This window comes from Dipodomys ordii, unplaced genomic scaffold (genome assembly GCF_000151885.1).
Source record: "Dipodomys ordii isolate 6190 unplaced genomic scaffold, Dord_2.0 Scaffold51, whole genome shotgun sequence".
NCBI lineage: Eukaryota > Metazoa > Chordata > Mammalia > Rodentia > Heteromyidae > Dipodomys > Dipodomys ordii.
This window is the reverse complement of record NW_012267267.1, coordinates 623920-644525: the sequence shown is the minus strand read 5'-3', so window position 1 is coordinate 644525 and position 20606 is coordinate 623920. Positions and strand designations below refer to the sequence as shown.

Below are 20606 nucleotides of genomic sequence, written 5' to 3'. Positions count from 1 at the left end.
TTCCGGCTTTTTTCTTTTTGCTTATGTGGTGCTGAGGAATCAAACCCAGGGCCTCAAGCATGCAAGGCAAGCACTCTACCACTGAGCCACCTTCCCAGCCCCGTCTGTGAGATTCTTAATCTCCAATTAGCCATCAGAAAACCAGAAGTGGTGCTGTGGCTCAAAGTGGTAGAGCACTAGCCTTGAGCAAAAGTGCTCAGGGATAGCATCCAGGCCCACAACCAACAAAGCAGCAACAAAAGAAGAAGAAAAGAAAAAAAATTAGGAGAAGAGAGCTGTGAACCAAACAAAGCAAGTGAAATTTAATAATAATATATAATATATATGACATAAAAACTATGATAACTTCACAATGGAGAACTAGTATTTTGTTGGAAGACATCAAGGATGAGCACATACAAATAAATGACATAACTTCAGCCAACAATGCTGGAAATAAAACACAATAAAGTATCTATAAGAGCCCCCTTGGCTGGCATTTCAGATCCTCTTAGTGAGCCTTGGGTGCTTAGAAAAAGGTGTGATAGTCAAGTGCCGAACCTAGGAAAGACATCCAGGCAAGATGGAGAACAAATGCAAAGACCTTGAGGGAGAAATGAGCTTTGAAAGGGCAGTCCAGAGGAACTAAGAGATGGATATGTGGCCTAAGGTGACATCAAAGGGTAGCAAGCAAAGTGTTAGGGATGTGGGGCTACCTCTTGATGAAACTCAGCTTTATTGGACAAGTTGTAGTATGCCTGCAGAGGTTTTCCAGGAGTGTAACACTGCTAAGTCTACTCTTTTGCAGAGATCTAGCAAGCCTCTGTGCAGAGATGGCTCACAGGGGTGTGAGCAAGGCAGTTGGAAGCTTCTGGGGAGGTTCAGGTGCAGTAATCCAGGTGAGAGCTCATGGTTAAGGGGGTGGAGCCACAGCACCTGCAGCACAAATGGAGACAGTCAGGGTTCAGTGTGTACTTGGGAGAGGAGCCAGATGACCCACAATGGCTTAGAACACATGAACAGAGCCATCCAAGTAGGATTCAGGCTTCCAGCTCCTGGATGAATGATGGTACCTATTTATAGAGGAGGAGAAGAATGGGAGAAAAGCATTTTGGTAAGGTATCGGTGGTTCTTTTGAGAGTCAACGAAACTACAAAATTTTGCTCAGTTATTTTTTTCTTCCCTCTCCCTCCCCCTTTTTTTTCTTTTTTTGGTCAGTCATGGGGCTTGAACTCTGAGCCTGGTCACTGTCCCTCAGCTCTTCAACTCAAGGCGAGGGCTCTACCTCTTGAGCCACCGTACCACTTCCAGTTTTCTGGTGGTTAATTGGAGATAAGAATCTCATGGATATTCCTGCCCAGGCTGGCTGGCTATGAACTGTGATCCTCAGAACTCAGCTTCCTGAGTAGCTAGGATTACAGGCATGAGCCACCAGCTCCCAGGCGCAGTTATTTCTTGATCAGTCTTAAATTTGGGCGCAGAGAACTGTGGCAAAGACGTTTTACTGACTTATTTCAAGGACTCCATATTCATTCATCTCCCTCACCACTAAAGCCTCACAGTGTCAGGATGGGGGGGTTGGGGATTTTCTGTTCACTCCAACGCTCAGATTAAGGAGGGGCATTTGTTAATTCTTCCATTTTTGGATCCCTTCAACAAAGACTTATTGTTACCTTCTGGGGTCCAGAAGGTGCTGAGTTCCAGGGATTCAGAGATGAATCAGACTGAAGCCCTTGCTTCCAAGGGCTCCCAATTAATGAATGGGGCACAACAAAGATTCATCTAAAAACAGACGTGCAATAAACATTTATAACATTTAGTTACACCTGCTATTTGCCCAACAATGTCTGAAAGAGGAATGGAGTGATGGAAAGATGGAGACAGCCTCTATCTTCCTTCGAGGAGCTTCAGTGTCTTTTACAAGGCGGCCAGTGGCACAAGATAAAAAATAGTGCTGGGTAGGAAAAGCAGTGCTGCGGAATCTTCCTATGGGCCACACCTGGCTTGGGAATGTATCCCACACAGGGGAAGGGAAGAAAGCTAACGGGTCTAAAGCTAAGTCCTCCCTGCACTGTGAGTATGAAGGAAGGAGGTGGGCGCAGTGCCTTGGGAGCAGAGGATGCCATGATTCCTGATAGTCCTGAAGGTTTCTCTAGGTGAAAGTTTTCTCGGAGCTAGCTCTCAAGAGGAGAAAAAAAAGGCACCTGTGGAAGAGTCCAGCAGGTTCAGGGCAGGACAAGGGTAGGGATAGAGGATAGTCTGGCTGGGTGTGGTCAACTTGTGTGACTGCTTCCAGGTCCTTGTTGACTCCTTGTTGTCAGATACAGTGTTTTGTTTTGTTTTGGTTTGGTTTGCAGAGTCCAAAGACTTTGGTGACCATCTTTCTAAGCCAAGACCTTAGTAGCAGGGATTATATCTTTAGAAAGAAAAAAAAAACTTTGCTGAAGCATTCAAAACCAAACAAAGACAAAAAGCAAATACAGAAAGGATTTCTTGTCCGGCAGCTTTGGGGAAGGAAGAAGTGTGTGCCACGTGGTATTTCACTTACCTTGGTAGATCTTGGCTGCCGACTCTCACCCCACAAGCCAACTAGCCACTTCACCCATGGGTGAAGCCGATGAGATTTGAGAACCCAAACGTGCTACCTTGTGTGAATTGCTCTCCCAATGAGCCATGAAACAATTGAATGAAGCTTGCTTTCCTGGAAGAGTTGCTTAAGATACACATCTTTTTATTATTATTATTTTCAAAGTACGAGTGCAAGGAGCAAGACCCACAGGTGGAAACTTGAGCTGGTATTCCAGAACAGAAACCAGTGCTGAAGATTTTTTTTATTTTACTTTATTTTTTTGTCTAAAGCCTCCAGCGTCCTCTCCCCTTGGGAGAGTCAGATACCTCTTTGATAGCCCCTGGAGGGTGTCTGGGTGTACCCCCTTTTGCAAACACACCTCCCACATTTCTCCATCTTTTGGAAATAATTGCAGAGATTCCCCCCAGGCTGCAGATTGAAAGCCTTTGTTCTGAGCCCTTGAGCTTAAACACATACCCCCCTTCTCTTGAGCCCCTAGTCTGGGATTTAGTGCCCCATCATATTGACATCAAAGCATCCTCATCTTTGGTTCTCAAGTGAATTGAAAGCAAAGTAGGAATAGTATACTAGCAGACAGAGGCTCATGGCTGCCAGCTCTTCCCTTCTACAGTGCCCCTAAACATCACCCCCTTGTCTCCTTTCTTGATCTTTTCCTTCCCTTTTCCCATCTCCCTGTGCATTTGGATCTTTTTCCCCTAGGATGTTTCCCACCCTTCACCAACTCTATTCTCTGAGGCACTTCAACAATGCTGCTCAGACCCTGTGGTCAAACCTTCCAGGGTCTCCATGGGAGGCCCTGACTTTACCTTTAAATGCACATCTTGATATGCTGCATGGCTTTGCCTCTGTTCTGCTTACTTCACTTCAGAAGGAACACCCCTCTCCCCATCTCTCTGACAGTCAAGCTCTTATCTACCCTTAAAGACCTAGAATCAGTTCTTGTCCTTTGGAGTCTTCATTGCTTGTCCCACTCAACATTTCTTTCCTTCTACTTCCTCCTCCTCTTTGCCTATGACCCTTTTTCCTTTTCCTCTTCCTCTTTTCAGTGTTAGAGATCAAACCCAGGAACTTGTTCACGATAGCCAAGCAGTTTACGATTAAACTACTACATTCCAAGTCCTTCTCTTTCTTTCTTTCTTTCTTTTACTTTCTTTCTCTCTTTCTTTCTCTTTTTTAAAATACGTTTTTTATTGTAAAAATACTGTACAGAGGGGTTACAGTTACATGAGCAAGGTAATGAGTACATTTCCTATCAAGCATTGTTACCTCCTCCTCTGTTTTTTCCCTACCATCTCTTCCCTCCCATCTCCACAACTACATTCCACCCTTCTCCTTCCCCACCTAAATTGTATAGTATTTTTTCAACATAGCGTCTCATACATCTCATTGTTACAATGGGTCAATCTGTATCCCTATTTAAGCATTTTGTTTTTTCCCTTCCCCTCCCCAAGCTAGAGAAGTGTATATACAAGATGCAGGGGACTGACATCAAATACAGTGAAAATAGAGGTTATACTGCAGGAGGAATGAAATAAAAAAAATCACATGGTACATTATAAATACATTAGAAACAATAGCAAGAAAGAAAAAACCCACTTGTGTCACTATCCTGGTGTTCATTCCGCTTAACATTATCGTATCTGGTCATATGTACATAGCTTTTGACCTTTTCTGCTTGCCCCAGACATATACTAGTTATTGAAAGTAAGGGAAACCATAGGACCTATGTTTCTTTGGGCCTGGCTTACTACACTTAATATAATTTTTTCCAAGTCTTTCCATTTCCTATCAAATGGGGCAATGTCATTCTTTCTGATGGAGGCATAGAATTCCATTGTGTATATATACCACATTTTCTTGATCCATTCATCTACTTAGGGGCATCTGGGTTGGTTCCATATCTATCTTTTTTCTTTTCTTCTCTTCCTTTCTTCTTCTCTTTTCTTTTTCTCCTTTTTCTCTTTTTTAATCTCCATTTTTCCTTCCTTCCTTCCTTCTTACCTTCCTTCCTTCTTTCCATCTTTCTAATGGAGGTCTGGCTATCCAGGCTAATGTAAAACTCATGGGCTCAAGTGATCTTCCCACCTTGGCCTCCCAAGTGTTAGGACTATAGGCACATGCCATTATCCTCTTTTCATTTTAAGCAAGCTGACATCTTACCTCTTTTCCTGAGAGTTAAGGTATCTAATATAACTTGGCTGTAGCCAAGCTTCTTAAACTATCTGAAAAGGGTTCTTTGTTAATGAAATAATGTATATAATGTTTTCACAGCACCATTACCATTGTCAGCATCACCATTACCACCACCACCACCACCAGCATTACCATATAGTTTCCATCACTATTATTATCACATCATCACCATCATCATCATCACTATCACCATTACCATCCTCACCATCCTCATCTTTGTCAACAACACCAACACCACTACCACCACCATCATAATTACCATCATCATTGAAGGATAAAAATGACAGGTCAAGAATGCTGTGAGGAGAGGAGACTTTATATTGCAAGCTAGGGGAAGCATAACTCAAATGGGGACAGTGTATTTGCTTATAACAAAACACCATGAAACTATAATAGTTAGTCTTATTATTCATATGAGAAAGCAAAATATATCATGAGACAAACACTTGCTTGGCTCTGAGGGTCGCATGGTGGGTGTTTTTACAGCACGATGCAGTACAAGAGTCAGGGTGAAACCAGTGCTCACGCTGTCCATTTTCCACAGACCCCCCCAGCCCCCGCAAACATACCTATCCGTATAGTTCTGAGATGGGAATTCTGATGGGATGGTGGTCACCTGGCTCATACTACTACACAGTATCTTGTGGCAATAATGCCTCCTCTTCCCATTCACCACATGCTCCACAAGGGCCAAGGCTGAGTCTTACTCGTCTTTGTCTCCCCTCTGTCCAGCCAAAATCCTGGAACTCCATGACTGTGCTGTGTGTGTGCGCACGCACGCATGCGCAAATGTGTGAGGAAGCCAATGATGGATGAGCCATTACAACACCACCCTGAGGACAGTGAGGCCCAGAGCAAAGGGCCACAATGCTCAGAGAAAGAAGTGAGGGATGTGGAGGCAGAGTTATCAATAAGCCAAGATGTGGCAGGGGTTGTGTCTCCTACTTTAGGCTGCATAACAGGCAACTAGTAATTCCTTGAGCAATTTATGTGTACTAAGTTCTGAATTTCAATTTTCTGCCTTGTCTCATTGTTTTTACAACCCTTTCTAGTAGTTGTCCAGTAATACTACCATTCTGTAGATAGTAAGGTAAGGTTCAGAAAGGTTAGGCAATTTGCCTGGGGTTATTCAACTGAGAGGGAGCAGAGCAGGAATGGAAACTCTGTGGAGCTTCAAGGCCTGAGTTCTACTGGACACCAGGGGTCCTTTAGTATATTCTGCTTAGCATCAAGAGCCATGAGCAAGACAAGGAAGATGCATCGTGATTAACGTCCCACTTCCCGTGTCCCCCTTTGTAATTTAGTTTTATAGTTTCGGGAGCTTTGTGGCAGGTTGTGGAAGCCTGCAGAGATGGGCCACCAGTGGTTTGGTTTAATCCCCGTTTTAATATCTTTGTTGCAACGTTCTTTCCAATTCAGCTCCCAAGTCACATTAAAAAAAAAACTCTTTCTTAGGGTAAGCCTTCCCTTATTAAACAGATTCAAATGAAAAGTTTTAAAGATAATTTGAACAATAAGAATCACTCTGTAGCTCCCAGCCGAAGCTCCTTTATTGCTGTATTTATTCCCCTGTATTTCCTGTCTCATTCTCCAGCTCACTGCATGCTTCATTCCCCCTCCCCCCCCCCAAGTCCATAGCCCACCTCACCAGTCTATTCCTCTCCCTGGAGGAAGACTCAGGGAGATGCTGTGGGGGCAGGTAAGGTGTCTCCTTTGTACATGCCAATACACTTTCTAAGGCTGCTGTACCTACTCTGACTGACTGGTGGGCAGAGAATTGCTGCAAAGCAGCTGGAGGGAGATTCCCAGGTACCAGGGTGTGTCCTGAGTGTACAAACAGGAGGGAGGAGTTGGGGGGGGAGAAGTGGGAGGGAGAGAAGGCAGCTGGGGGAAAGGTTACCTGTTTCAAATGCCTGAGTCCCCATTCTAGACACAGAATTGCCTTTTTTCCAAGGAGGCCCAGAGTATCTGCATTTGAAATGAGCACTCAGATTCACTCTTAATGCACATCGATGGAAGTTTCCTGCTTTAGAGGGGGAGGGGGGAGCCAAAGAAAAAGAACCTTAGGCCTACCATAGGCAACGATAGGGTACAGCAACCTTAGGCAACCTAAGGCAAAGATAGGGTACAGTTTGCCAAAGAAGTATTAGCATGGAAATAGAACAAGGAAGGAAGGAAGGAAGGAAGGAAGGAAGGAAGGAAGAAAGGAAGGAAGGAAGGAAGGAAGGAAGGAAGGAAGGAGGGAAGGAAGGAAGGAAGGTAGGAGGGAAAGAAGGAAGGAAGGAAGGAAGGAAGGAAGGAAGGAAGGAAGGAAGGGAGTCTGACCTTTACTGAGCTCAAAGTATATGCCAGAGACACTTGAAAAACAGAGTCTGTTCTGTGTGAAGGCCTTTGCCTGCAAGTGAGATGAATAGGCCTGGCATTCTGGGAGCTGAAGATTTCACAGGGTTGTCTCCTTTGAGCTGGGGAGGATTTCAGCATTTCATCCTCACTTAGCAGATGAAGAGGCCAAGATCTCAGAGACCTTCCCTGACTTCACACCTTGGAGAACAGGGCTCCTTCATGCTGTGAACTGGGTCAGCAGGACTCCAAAACCTGCAGCAAGGCCAGGCTCTCTGGCTCTCCTAGTCAGAGACGCTAACATTTGCATAGGGCCCCTTACAATTTACCAAGCGCTTTCACATTCATCTTCTTATTTAATCCTCACTAAGACCTGGAAAGTGAAGGAGGGCTGGGTGTGGGGAGGCTGATGCTTTCCCAAGCTCCTCCCCCTAACCAGATATGTCCCAACCAAAGGAGGCCATCTAAGTATCTTTTGGACACAGGCTACTTGGGTGACTGTTGAATCTGCACCCTTTCTCAGCTGACAGTCCCCCCACTTTCCCCAGAATCCCCAGACCGAGAGAAATGGTCCAGGCATAGAAGTCATGAGAGAGATAGAGTCCACCTGTCCTGCCTCTTTTCTGTCCTTCCTGGTGGAAGAAGTATGTGGTGGTTTGCATAAGTGCATGGGTGTGTATGGCTCTTTGTGTATGTATATATGTGCATTGGTTTGTGCACATGAATGTGTAGGGGTGTATATGTGGTGTGTGTGTTCATAGCTACTGTGTGAATAGCTTGCTGTGGTGTGTTATGCGTGCATGGGTGTGTATGTTTGCATGAGTTGTATTTTTGCTGTGGGATATATATGGGGAAGAATAGTATGTCCTGGATCTCAAGCTTAGAGAAAGTAGAGGGAGATACAAGGTAACCTTGACATAAGAGCAGGAAGCCTGCCTCCCTTTCCACCACCCTTGGGTGCTGGGGCTTGTCCACCAGATGGGAAGACTCAGACTCATACAGAATCTCCACCAGAGGCCAGAGTAGAGCTCCTCTAAGGAAGATACAGGCTGGACACCTGGGTGTCTACCCCCTCTAGAAGGGCCTCTCATTGTCTGATGCTCCTTCACTCCTCTGATTTTGGTTTGAAAGGTTTGAGAGTCACATGGACCTGGGGTCCAATTCTGATTCTCTTGAGTGAACATGGAAAGTCCTTTTAATTTTCCTGAGCCGCCTGCTACACTTGGAAAGAACATGCTTCCTCATCCCTAGTGATTACAGTGAGGACGTGTGGCAGGTGTAGTCCCTGGCACCTAGCAGAGTCATCACAGGTTGTGGTGGCTCAAGTCTGTGTCCCGCCCCATCAGCACCCCCCATGACCCCATGCATGAGAACCAGAGCTTTGTAATCTCCCAACTTGAATTCCAACAAGGCCTTTTGAATAAAATTCTAAGGCCCGGCAGATTCTGACCCGGCCTTTCTGTCTGATCTCACCTTGTGCCACCCCACTCACCATTAGCATGCCACCCCAACTTCCATTTAGCATAGCGCCCACCAGCAACCATGGTCTTTATTCACGCTGTTCCCTGTGTCCAGAACCCTCCTCTAGAATTGTTCACCTGGCTATATGCTTATGATTGGTTAGGCCTTGATGAGGCCTCTCTTGTCCTCATTTAGGTCTATGTCCCTGGTACCCTCCCACACAGCATTTTGCTCTTGGTTTCCGAGGCAGGATAGCTGGACAGTTAGCAGAAGCAACCTGAGGTATTGGTTCACTTGTTTTTGTCCCTTTGTAATTCTGTGACCTTTGGAAAAATCACCTAACTTCTCTGTCCCTTGGCTTCTTCATGTTTAAAACCTGGATGATTATCTCTTCATTTGTATCAGTTAGCTTTTGACTTATAACAAAATACCATAAAAACTTTGTGGCTGAAAACTGTAACGATGTCCCTAGCCATCATGTTTACAATGAAGTAATTCAGACTGGCTTCATCCAGGTGGCTCTTCTGGTGTTGACTGTGCTTAGGTGAATTGGGCTGGCGCTCTTCCTCGTGGGTCTGCCTTCAGCTGGTAGGTTTGGCCAACTGTGGTCAATGGTGGTTCTCTCTTCCTCCACCTGGTGTGTCATCATGTAGCTGGTTAGCTGGGCCTGTTTACCTAGAGGTTCCCGGTCCCAAGAGAAATAAGAGATTAAGCCGTAATGCCTAAGCACATTGGAACTCTCTGACTTCTTACTGAACCAAGAATGGAGGTAACTCTGAAAGGGTGCAGGTCCTGGAAAGCGTGATAAAGTGGAGGATCTTTAATGAGTTTATCACAGGACCCCATTGGGGATGCCTGGGGATTAATGAGAGCTTCCTATGAAAAGTACTTAACATAGTGGTTGGCTTCTTAGCCCACAATAAGGCTTAATTTATTATTTTTGTGAGATGGGACTTGAGACTTTGACTGCTTGTTTAAAGGCCTGGCCTGCATGAAACTGTAGGGATTTGAATCTAGTTTCTACTTTGTGCTTGGGGGACTGACCTGTCCACTAGGCCACTATGTTGTTCTACCTCGAGCAGAGACATAAAGAAGCCAAAAGTCTCACCCACAGTCAGGAGGTCAGTCTGCAGATAGGCAGGCCACCATTGGAGCCCAACTCTATACGTGACTCTAGCACTTTCTACCGGCTTCATTCTTTAATCAGTCAGGTGGCCGGGGCACCCGGTCTGGAAACTGTGTTTGTGGTTGGTGTAAAGATGCCATCGCTGGAGGAAAATGTTTGTGTCGGCGCTCTCCTCCAGCACTCGCATTTTCTGCTTGCATTTTTTTTTCCTGTTGTTTGGCTCAGATGAATAGCAGTTTTCATCTTTTCTCTGTGTTATCATGTACACAGAACTGCTGCTGGGGGAACTAACAACATGCTTGCTTAGTCATTATTCTGGGAAGGGGTGCCAGCCAGTCAATAGCCTTTATTTTCACATGACTCAGTACACTACAAATGCAGAAATAATGCCGGGCATCTGAGTACAGAGCCACAATCAGACACCTATCATTTCTAGAGGTGGGCAGGGAGGAGGGAGGCAGTGTAGAAGTGGAGCCACAGAGCCTGGGCACACATTCTGACTTGCTTCCTGGGTGAGGAATCAAGAATTTGGTTGCCCTGACTAAATGAATCACTGGATAGAGTCTGATAGTTTGTGTGTGTGTGTGTGTGTGTGTGTGTGTGTTTTAATGAATCCAAAGGAGAAAGTGAACAACACAAGAGAGGTGTCAGGTCTAGCAAAGCTTCTCCAAGAAAAGAATAAAAGGTGGGTTCCAGGAAATTCAGACAGAACATTAAACTCAGCAAAGTTGTGGGGTGCAGGAGAAATCTTCCTGTGAGCCTTATGGAACCACTCAGAATCAGTATGGATCTTGCCTAGGGTCTGCCCTGGGAACACCTTGTAGAGCTTGAGAGTTTTTAGGATGAGACCAAATAGAATGGTTAATTAAGGTCATCTGATCAACTCAACAGATGCCAGGTCAGAGGTGGTCCCACAGCCAGACAGGGCAGAAAGTAGTGGAAGGAGCTAAGGCATTCTTCCAAAAAAGGGACAGGAATATATACAGGGGATTGAAGAACTCTGAGAGATGGGACAAGGGCAAGGGAAAATGAGCTTGCTCATTCATTTATTCAAAAAGTACTTACTGAGCTGGAGTTATGAGCCAAGTACTTCCTTAGGCTTGGAGACCTCTGGGGTGAACCAGACAGGAGTCTATCTTTGTGGAGTGGATGTTGTGGGGGAATAAAGGTGGAAGGGGGAGGTATATGATAGTGGTAAGCACTAGGAAGGAAATAAACAGGTAGATGGGATGGAGTGTGCCTAGTAAGGGCTGGGGGCATTAAAAAATGTGGGCTGCAAAGGATGCTTTGAGAACAGGACACGTGAACTGAGGCTGAATGATGAGGAGACAGTCCAAGAATAATGGGGTATATATGGAGGGAGAAGGGGATTGGAGGGATATTCCATAGAAAATGCAAAGGCCCTGAGGCTGGAATGAAGGTGGTTTTTCAAGGAGTAGATAATAAAAGGCAGGTTGTCGCTGGAAGGAGGGGGAGATGGAACCCATGTGTGTAGTGTTTGGGGGGATCATCAGGGGTTTGGATTTTTATCCCATGAGTAATGAGATTCTATGAGAGGGTTTTAAGTAGGATCTGAGTTCTGAGCATGTCTTAGCTCTGTGGGCATGTAGTTTTCTAGAACAAATAAGAATGAGCAAATCTGATTTTCTTGAGGGTGGAAGGAGGAGGGGTGAGTGAGGTGGGTAGGCATAAGATCAGGGACTTCTAAACCATGTGGCGCATCTCAAGGGTGGCAAGGCATGTGACATGGGGCTCTTGCATGCATGGTGGAGAAGGGATGGTAGCACTGGACTGCTTTGTTCCCCACCAAGTGTTGATCCCAGATTACTACCAGGCTGGTGGAGGAGGGGGAACTCCCCAGCAGAGTCCCCATGGTCCTGCCTCAGACTCTTTCCTGTTCAACATTTCTATCTGCAAATTGGCAAAAGCCTCCGCAGACAAGCTCATCAGACATACAACTGACACAAAGCTGTCAGGGACCACTAATGCCATGGATGACAGGCTCAGGATCCACTGTGATGATCTTCACGGGCTGGAGGCACAGGACGGGAGCAGAAATGTCCCTGATTGCATTTAGATGGAGGAGCGAAGCCTTAGTGGAAGCGCCAGGGGACGTCACTGGATAACTTCCAGAAAAGAAGCGAAAGGAAGCGTGGGCTGGGGCTGGTGAGGAGAATGAGGGCAGCTGGACCAGCCCTATCTCCACACCAGCTTCTTCCCTGTCCGCATGGTGACAAGGCTGGAGGCCTGTCTGGGTCACTCTTCCCACTCACAGTGATGACACTCTGTAATGACCAAGGGCAAGGAGAGGATCAGATAGAGTGGGTGTGGATGCCTGGCTCCACTCTCTGAGCTGGTGGTAGGATCAACACAGAGGTTGTCCAGGATGGCCTTTGAGGGGTGGTAGAGGGCTCAGAGACAGCTGGGCTGCTCTGTTGTTGGCACAAGGTGCTGCCCTGTCTAGAAATGCCAACTTCTTAAGAGCCTCATGGGACTGGATGTGCAGAGGCTAATAACCAGAAGGGAGCACAAGCTCTGGAAGTTAGTTCCCCAAGATTGCTTGTGAGTTTGGAAGGTAGCAACCAAGATCAACATGGGTGTGTTTTCAGATGCCACAGGGCTGCAGGTAGAGACAAAAGGTGCCTTCGGCATTTCCACAGGTGCCAATAGCATGGGGGGGCAGTTTGGGCAAAGGCCTCTAGGCGTACACCACAACTGATCTAACCCCTGATAATATAGCCTGCTAGGAGGGAGCTACACCATGAACATTTTCTGGCTTGCTGTATGACAGGCTTGTGCTCCTTTAAAGGATTCTGTGATGAGCTTTTTGTAAGTGTATGTGTGTAACATTTTTGTTTACACACACACACACACACACACACACACACACACACACACACACACACACCATAACAGGATTGACAGAAACCAAGCAGACTCAAGTAGAGTGGATCGTGTGTAGCCCCACCTTTATTCTTTCTGTTTAGCTCCCTCTTTTTCCCCTGCCTCGTGCTGGATTAATTTAAAAGAAAACTCTAGATATAATTTGATCTGTAAATACTCCAGCATGAGGCTCTGAGAGATAAGGACTCCTTTTTTTGTTGCTGCTGTTGTTCAAATGGAACCACAATATCATCATCAAGATTTTGAAAATTAACATCATTGTAGTGAGTCTTTAGGATTCAGCAAAGCTCCTGACATAACAGCTTGCTTTGTAAAGCACCGAGGGTGGGGAGGGAAGGCGGGAAGCAAGTCCTTCCAATGTTGGATGCCGGAGACTTGAGGCTTACCTGTTCCCTTGTAGAGCAGGAGGAGGAGAACGAAGATGAGAAACTTGGGGCCACGGGTTGGCAACCTCTTTATTCTGATTGTTCCCAAGGGCACAGCCACAAGAGTGGGGCTATTTATAGCCTAGACATGGAAAGGAGGCAAAAGGAAGGGAATAAGTGAGAGAGGAGAAGATGGGAGGAGGAGAGGAAAGGGCAGGTGAGAGGGAAAGGAGAGAGGGGTATGTAGGAGAGAGGGAGAGAAAAGGGCAAGGGGAGGGTAAGAGAAGAAGTGGCCTTCCCTTGTACACAGCCCTGCTGGCCTCACAGGAGCTTGACAGGCTCAGCCCATACTAGCAGCACTCATTGCTGGTATCTACTGGGCCCCTCACCACATTCTCTGACCCTCTGGTGAGGAAGGTGCTGCTGGGTGTCATACTCATGTTACAGCAGAAGACTCTGAGGAACCTGCATTCGAAGCCAGGTCTGTGTGGAGTCTGCATTGCTTCTAGCATTGATCTCTGTCTCAAGTCTTGGGAGGGCATTTGAAGGCTGAGATTCAAGGGCAACAGGGAACCACACACCCCTTGGGTCTTCGGGTACATAGCTCTTCCCCCTGGTCCTGCCCCAGGACTTCTGGATCTCAGCAGGACCCAGAAACTAAAGAATGTATGCAGAGGACAAGAAGCAGTCCTTGAGCCTAGGGCCGGGGGCCCAGTTCTGTGTATGATGACACTGGCATGTATATGCCTAGTTCTTGACACGAGTGTATCAAGCACATGTATGTGCCCCTATCAGCTGGCATTGCACCCTTTGGGGATGCTTGGCGTCTGTTTCCTTTCTTGAGAAAGCAGCAGGTCTCTCTCACACACGAGGAAATGTATTTTCATCAGGCTGTGCAAATCCATGCGGTCTTCCTGGGGCTCTACGTCCCGCAGCAGGGCCCGCCCCCACCCCACCCCTTGGTGAGCTGGCTGGCACTTAGGCTGCCTTGTCTTTGACCTGTTTGCAGAGCTCTGGAGCTGGGCAGTGGCAAGGATGAAATCTCCCTGCTAGTGGAACAGGAGTTCCTAAGTCTCACCAAAGAACACCTCATTCTGCTCCAGGAGAGCTCCAGGGAGCGAGAAGCATGCGGTGGCGCCCCCCTGGGGACCAGAGAGCCGGCCTCCTGCCTTTTTGCGCCTCCTCTGGTGGCCAGCAGTAGCAGCAGCAGCAGCAGTACCAGCACCAGCAGCAGTGAGCGCCCAGCAGCCTCCATGACTACAGGAGGTGACAAGCATCAGGAACAGAAGATGGCGGTGGCTGTCATTGGCAGCCGGCAGGACTCTGGTATGTCTACCGTCACTGGCATCCTGCGTGCCACTAAGGTCAAGAGTAGTACCAAGGGGACCAAAGACCAGAGCCACAGCCTGAGCGCCACCAACACAGAGATCAGCAAGCTCCTGGCCCAATTCCCACTGAAGTCCACCGCAATGTCCAAAACCCCAGACAATAAGATGGTATTGGAGGAGACAAAGGTCATCAAGGACTTCCTAAAGAATAACATGTTCAGTAGCTCAGGACCCCGGGAGGCTGCGGGACTGGGCCCATTTCTGCTGCTGCCACCCCCGCCTCCTCCAGCATCCCCTGACAAGCTCGCCGATCTTCCTGCTCAGAAGAGGCAGCTGCCTGTGTTTGCCAAGATCTGCTCCAAGACTGACCCTGCTGGGGAAGGCCACCATTTGATGGGTGAGTGGGGCTGGGAACCAGGCAGAAGAGGGGATGGGCTGTTAAAGCTGTCCCAGAGAAGGAATTGGGTTGGCAGCTATTTGGCTTCTGTTGGAGTTACCTGCTGTAGCCATGAGGTCTTTTCTCTCTTTCTCTCTCTCTGGGGCAAGACATGGAAGTGGAAGTTACTCAGGCATAGTTCAATACTTGTTGGTCCTTAGATTTGTTCTCTGGGACTTCAGAGATGTAGAAAATGCATTTCTACTCCCTAGTGAGGGGCACAGCCTCCTGCCCCGGAAATCCAGACATCTCCTCCATCTTTGTGGTCCCCCACCAGGATTCTGCATTTTGCTTTGATCTAGCCAGTCCAGGTGACCCCAAGAGGGCAGACGGATAGCAAGCAGTCACCAAAAGAATAGAGCATCCTCATGTGAATCAAAAGTGGAATCACTCCAGGGCTGTGAGCATCATGAGTGCCTGGAGAAAACAATTCTGGAGCATTGGAGGAAGCCCAGGGAATTGAAGCCAGGGTTAGGCCAGCTGCCTGGACTCAGTGCTGGGCAGTCCTGGAAGGGCATAGAGGGCCTTAGGATGATGGAACTATAGGTAGGAGAGGGCTGAGCCCCTCCCCAGGACCTCCCTTCTCTTCCTCTTCCTGGAGGTACTACCCATGCTCCTTGCTGATGGCAATGGTATTGGAGGTATCCTGCACACTCATGCTACCCACTGTTATTTGAGTGTCTTTGTGTACAAATGTATGGGCAGAGGTATGCCAAGGAGAGTTTGGTGCATCTGAGTTGTCTGTGTATATTGGTACATGTGTCTGTCACATGTATGGTTTTGAAAGTATAAGTGAGGCATAGGCAATACAGGGAGGTGTGTGTGTGTGTGTGTGTGTGTGTGTGTGTGTGTGTGTGTGTAGGTGGAGCCTTGCAGATGTTTAAGGGGCTGTAGGTGTGTTCATGAGGCCTCAGGTGTATTGGTCTCTGGGGAAAGGCCTATTATTAGTGAGTATGTTATTTCAGCACACTAGCTGGGGGCTAAACTCAGCAACCAGAGAAACTCTTGGAAGACTCCAGGGACAGGTTTTGCTAAAAATGTCATTGTCTTCTAAATTGGCCCAGGCTGGAGCAGCTATTCCCTTTGCTGGGCTGGCACTAGAGGAGCAGGTCCAGTCTGGTACAGATAAAGCTCAAGATGGCTGGGTTGGGGGTCCAAGAGCTAGGGGGATCATGTATGCTCCCCATGGTGACACTGAGCCATGGCTCCTCTGATCCAGCCTTACCATGCAGCCATCAGCTACACAGGTGCAATTAGCCCAGGCAGAAAGTAGGTTTCTAGCGAAGCTCTGTGGAAACCTTCAGAGACCAGCAGGCTGGGGAAGGAGTGAGGGAGGCTGGGAGGGCAAGGCCCCCTTCCCTGGCACCCCCGCCCCCCAACTCACACACATACTTTCACACATACAATATATAGTTGTCTCTTCATATCTTAGTTTTGGGATCCCCTCTTTTGAATACCAAAACCCACAGAATCATATCTCTTATTTTAAAAATAGCATCTAATTCCCCCATCTCCAAATTATTTATGATTCCAAAATTGAATGTACATGCTATGTAAATAATAGTTGTTGTGTATTACTTAGAGAATAATGACAAGAATTATACTATGGTAGTACAGATCTAATTATTTTCTTGGACTGTTTTCCATCTACTGTTGTGCGCATGCATGCATGCACGCACACATGCATGCACTCACACATTCGTGCATGTAACACACAGGTGCTCACACATATGCAGAGTTTTTTTTGTTTTTTATTGTTATTATTAAGGTGATAGGGAGGTTACTGTTATATAACTCAGGTAAAGAGTACATTTCCATTTGGACAATGTCACCCCTTCCTTTGCTCTCTCCCAGTTTTTCCCTCCCATCCCCACTCACAAGTTGTATAGTTCATTTTCAACATACTGTCCAGTGAGTACCATTGCTGTATTTGTTCACACTTTGTCCCTCCTCTCTGCCTCCCCTTACACTCCCAATGACAGACAAATGAGCAAATAGAACAAAAAGGAAAGAAAACAAAAACAATAAACAACAAATTAAAAAAACCCTCTTGATTTCATTTCCTGGAGTTCATTTTGATAACTATTATTTCATATGATCAGATGCAGATAGGCCTTGTCCCTTTCTGTTGCATATGTAGAGCTTTAAGAAAGAGCTCCCATGCTAAGTGGCTCTATGGTGGAAGTTCTGCTAAGGGGGCCCGTAGCAGTGCAGTGTCCTTGCCCAGGCAGATTGAACACTCAAGTCTATTTGGAGTAAGGCCTGAGTCTGGCACCATTGTGTCCCTTGGGTACGCTGCAGACACAGTTTGTCTCTTTTATGCTCCTCATTTTTGTCTGTGGTCGCCCAAGCTTGTGGCGCCTTTCTCCCCAGCACCCCTGTGTGCGAGGCCTTGCCAGAACCCTCCTTCGTCCAGGGAAGAAAAGGCCATTGGTAACAAGGTGAAGTGGTGATCACAAGATGTGATCTTAGCCAGTTCCTTCTCCCATTTTATCCCTTGTGTCACCTCCCGGTGCCCATCTGCCTTATCCTGGAGCTATTTCTGGGCATGTCTCTTTCTTCTTTGTTGTTGTGAGCCCCTGCAGGGCTGTGTCTGGCTCTGACTCATTGCTGTGTCTCTAGCACTCAGGGCATAGCCTGGCACTGATGAGAGAGTTGAATTGCTCATGAACAACACAACAGAGGTAGAGTCCGTGAGGGGGGACCAAACAGTGTGTTGTGTAGGGATGTGGGTTTCCCCGCTAAGCCATGTGCTCCATGGTACCAAAAACTAGGTTCATGTCATCTTGATGTCCCCAGCCAGGATTGTGGATGAATGGAAGGAAGAAAGAAGATAAAGATGGATGAAAGGAGGGATGAGACAGGAAGGCTAGGATGGTCAGTGATGAGGAAAGGCCTTGACGAGAGGGGTCGCATCTAACTGAGTTTGAGTTTTCCCTGGTCTGGTCTGAGCCTCAGTCATCTGATAGGGAGGATCCATCAACTACCATGGACCACTCAAAGAACCTGCTCTTGCATTCCAGCATGTGGGCTTCCAGAGACATTGACTCCGTTTCTTTCCTGCTACAGAATGGAACCCTGGCACCAAAGAGCCAACCAAGGGTCAAGAGAGCCTCTTTCTCAGCCAGTGGCCTCACAGCCGGAAGGACACTGGCAGTGAGGAAAGCCGCAGTGACCCAGTGGGCACCACACCCATGGCCTTACCCACCAAGAAGCCTGCATGGCCAGCTGAGAAGAACCTGCTCTATGAGTTCTTTGGGGCCACTAAGAACTCAAGTAAAGTAGAGGTGGATGGATTGGAGCTGAAATGTAAGTGGACCCTATCCAGGAAGGGGCTGTAGGGAAAGGGACCCCCAAATTCCTCGCTGGCCCAGAGGTGCCATTTCCTTCTCCATGGGGAAGTCACTGACTTTCCTTGGTTGTCAGGAGTTTTAAACTCCTAATACGGGGGGAAATGATTTTCTCTCTGTGTCTTTTATTGGGAAAGTAGCTGATGTTTGGGAGTTGTTTGTTGTCAGCAGTCAATATGGAATACACCCTGACCCAGAATATATTATCATTTCTCAAGTCGTCTAAACAAACCAAAGAAAAGCACATGCTTTAGAATATTTTTACATTGACAGGATTCATGTCCCTATTTTCTCTCTTTGGCACTTCAGCAACTGTCAAAACTCATTTCCATAAACAATCCCCCCCCAAAAAAGGGTGACATATGCAAGTAAAGGGGAAACTGAGGACCCATTTCTGATTCCATATACCTACAGGACATCTTGTAAAGGAAGAGAACTCAAGATTGTTTCCACAAACAACTTGACCTACTGTTATTCTCTTAGACTAATTTTGAGCCACTCTACACTAACTGAGTTCATGTTTTAAAAGGTTTAAGACAATGATTGCCTCTTGATCCGTGTCATCCCCTTCAACATTTTCACCCTCCCTTCAAGATGCATTGTACTCATAAACTACTTTATTAAATGGCAAAAAGATCAATACATATCCTCCAATGTATGTTTGAAAAGGGTGATATTGATCAAGACACACTGTATTCATAAACTGCTTTCTTGAATGGCAACTCCTTTGTGCAACTACTTAAAGATAACAAAAAAAAAACAAACAACAAAAGAAAATGATGGCTAAGCAGGGTGTAGTTCACATCTGTCACACCAGTCCTCAGAGGATAGAGACCAGAGGGGTCATGAGCTTGAGGTCAGTCATTGCAGAGGTCAGCTGTGTTACAGAGCAAGACCTTGTCTCAAAAATATATAAAAGAAAATTATCCCCAGACAGAAAGAATATGGTCCCAGGTTTCCAATGCTGTCAAGCGTACAGCCCTGGTGGGAACATTTGTTAAGAATGAACTCCAGTGGCATAACACTTATTGGAGTAAAGGTGGATTTTTCTAAAGCCGTTGGAGGAACTTGACTTTGTAAATAGAGGAAGCGCAGCCCTAGCACCCAGTTTATTGTATCTCTCATTCATTAGTGAAAGACCGCAGGAAAGGCTCTGTGCAGACCAAGCTGGAATTTCCAGCTCTTTGGAAGGTGTGAATTAATGATGGCAAGGTGTGAACTTTGAGGTCCTCTTGGAGCCTAAAAGCCCTAACCCTTTAATAGTATGACTCTGGGGTTGTTGTGGTCTCTTGCTACCCCTGTCCCTGAATCACTGTCCCTCTCCTGTGGCTTGCAGTGAATCCACCTGTACCAGTTGCTGACAAGAACAACCTTAAGTACACAGGGAATGTGTTCACCCCACGCTTTGCCACAGCCTTGACCTCAACAACATTGAATCAGCCACTCTGGCTCAACCTGAATTGCCCACCTGCACCGATGTTCACGAACCACTCCACCTTCCCGCAGTACCAGGTGAGTGAGCTGAGCAGGCTTTGGCTCCCCTTGTGGCCATCATGGGGTTTCTAGTAGGGGGGAAGAGGAGCAGGAGGAAGTGTGACTGGCAGGAGCCTCTTTCACAAAGAGCCTTCGGACTCTGCTTGAATTGAAGTCCGCCCAAGTCCAGAGGTATCACGGGAATGATGGTAGGGCACTATCAACTTGTGAGCTTGTCCATTAGGATTTCCTTGTGATCCTACCAGACCAACCCTTAGATAGGTCCACACTCAAGCATGCATACTTAGTTCTAATCTTCTGCTACCTGAACTCCAGTTCACACCAAGCTGATTCTACAGCTCTTTGAGAGCCTTAGCTGGTCAAGTGCTCCGACTTCAGGCTCCCAGATGAGGAAGATGGCCCAGTCCTTGCTTCCCACCTGTTTCCTGGATGGGACAGTCCCGGCCTAGATCATTTGACCCTATTAATGGTACCTTCTTTCACTCCTTAGTGACTTGGTTTGGATGACAAATGACGACCATATTCCTCCTTTAAATTACATCTAGGCTGCCTTCTATTATTATTACTATTTTTTTCTTTTTTGTACCAGTGCTAAGGCTTGACATAAGGGCCTCATGCTTGGCTTCTTTGCTCAGGGAAGCACTCTACCACCTGAGCTACACCACCACTACTGGCTTTTTGCTGGTAAATTGAAGATTAAGAGTGTCATGGACTTTTCTGGCTGCTTTGAATCATGATCCTCAGATCTCAGCTCGCCGAGAAGAGTAGCTAAGATTTCAGGTGTGAGTCACCAGTGCAAAGGCAGGCTGTCTTACTTTGTATCTTCGAATGGGTTTTTCACATTGTCTTAGGCTTGAGCTCTTAGCTGAAGGAGAATTAGTGGTCAGACACAAACAAAACACCCAAGACTGGTAACAGAGTTTGATACTTTCCTAACCAAACTTATTTATGCAGGGAAAATGTCGTTTCTTTATTTTGTCCATTTAACTTAATATCCCTTAAGAGCTGCAGCCCACTCAGTCATAGGAGGGGGAATCAGA

The 20606-nt window shown here is 46.7% G+C and overlaps 1 protein-coding gene across 1 annotated transcript in view; it reads left to right on the top strand.

Moving 5' to 3' along the window:
* The window catches only part of LOC105988833 (chromosome unknown open reading frame, human C1orf94), a 34323-nt gene that overhangs the window by 4156 nt on the left and 9561 nt on the right, over positions 1-20606 (top strand). Inside the window, exons 2-4 of the mRNA XM_013020570.1 lie at positions 13968-14683; positions 17792-18031; positions 19409-19584. Coding sequence (XP_012876024.1) covers positions 13968-14683; positions 17792-18031; positions 19409-19584 — 1132 coding nt within the window. The remainder of the gene's footprint in view (positions 1-13967; positions 14684-17791; positions 18032-19408; positions 19585-20606) is intronic.